A 1,421-nucleotide genomic window follows, 5' to 3' on the forward strand; every position below is an offset into this window, starting at 1 on the left:
CGAACGCGCTGCCCCACCTCCTCCCGCGAATCAGTGGGCAGCACCGAGATGATTCCGAATCGACGTGGAGCCCCGATCAGGCAGGGTTGAGGAACATGGCCACGCGACTCCGACGTGCACCTCGCTCCCCGACTTTTACGCTGCACAGCCACGTCACGACGATGCTGCCGCTGACTCACGCCTCTCATCCAAAGTTCCAAACCTCTCGCAAAAACAAATAGTGGTGCCGGCGCGAAGCAATCCGCACCCAAACCGCTGATGTTATAAAAACGATCGCGGAAGCCAAGGACCTTCATCACCTGCCTTCTCCTCTCAGATCCGTGTGTACTTGGATTCTCCTTGCCGTCCTCGCCATCTCCTCTCGTCTTCTCCGTCATGATCTCTGCCCCTCCGCTCATGCAAGCCCCGCCGGCCGCTGCTGGGTTCCGTCGTGCCTCCCCATGCTCCTCCCGAAGGGCCACGGTCCGGTGCGCGGTGGCCGTCGCGTCGGTGGCGCCTGCCGGAAGTTGCACGCTCTACGAGGTGCTGGGGCTGCGGGCCGGCGCCACGGGCGGCGAGATCAAGGCCGCATACCGGCGCTTGGCGAGGGAGCTGCACCCCGACGTGGCCGGCGCGGCCGGCGACAGCTTCATCCGGCTCCACGACGCCTACGCCACGCTCTCCGACCCGGACGCCCGCGCGCGCTACGACCGCGACGTCGTCGCCAACGCCTACGCGCAGCCACCCGCCTCCAGGCCGTCGCCGCACAGCTTCTGGGGCCGGCCTCGTCGCACCTGGGAGACTGACCAGTGCTGGTAGATTCGACCTTGATCAACAGATTTTGCGCCTTGTGAATACCTGCCACTGCCGGCGCTCTCTCGCCGCCGTGCGGCCATGGCCGCGCGCTCACCATAGAATTTTTGTTACGGTGACGCACCCATACGCCTGTACATGTAACATCCCTCCCCCTTTTGCTGTTCTGAAGGCGGAGTGTATCTTCGGAAACACGATATGTGTAACATGTGGTACGTACTGATATGATATGTAAATAGCAGAGCAACGTCTCATCTTCGGTTTGAGTAAAATTCTGTCACTTCTTGCCGATGCCGATCATTGACGTCTTGCGGTTCGACATTGTTTTCCGGCGAGCGATCCGACGTCGCCGTTTCTTGGCTGGCAAACCAGGATTGACGAAGACGTGCTACCGTGGTCTTGTTTATTCGATGGCAGCGAACGGCTGCCAACTGGGTGGGTCGGCCTCAAATTTCCGCTGGAATATTCCATTCCGTTGATCACCGCGATGCATTCCCCCCTTCTCTTTCAAGTTTCAAGGTCAAACATGATCATCCACAACCAGCGGCTCTTCGTGCCGTGGGTCCACCTCTTCGCTCAAGGTTTAGCAATTTGAATAAGCTTTTCACTAATGCATAGGTCTCGCCGAT

General features: G+C 59.6%; 1 protein-coding gene across 1 annotated transcript; it reads left to right on the top strand.

The window, feature by feature from the left end:
- Nucleotides 1-225: 225 nt before the first annotated feature.
- LOC139833391 (chaperone protein dnaJ 11, chloroplastic-like) lies at nucleotides 226-1,064 on the top strand. The gene has a single exon (XM_071823667.1). It carries the CDS (start codon nucleotides 376-378, stop codon nucleotides 796-798), a length of 423 nt encoding a protein of 140 aa, XP_071679768.1. The 5' UTR covers nucleotides 226-375; the 3' UTR covers nucleotides 799-1,064.
- The last annotated feature ends 357 nt before the right edge of the window (nucleotides 1,065-1,421 follow it).

Source organism: Lolium perenne, chromosome 7 (assembly GCF_019359855.2).
Source record: "Lolium perenne isolate Kyuss_39 chromosome 7, Kyuss_2.0, whole genome shotgun sequence".
In the NCBI taxonomy this organism is placed as follows: Eukaryota; Viridiplantae; Streptophyta; class Magnoliopsida; order Poales; family Poaceae; genus Lolium; species Lolium perenne.

Excerpts from the sequence above, each read along its gene's own strand:
- LOC139833391 (XM_071823667.1), top strand. The coding sequence starts at position 376 with ATGATCTCTGCCCCTCCGCTCATGCAAGCCCCGCCGGCCGCTGCTGGG.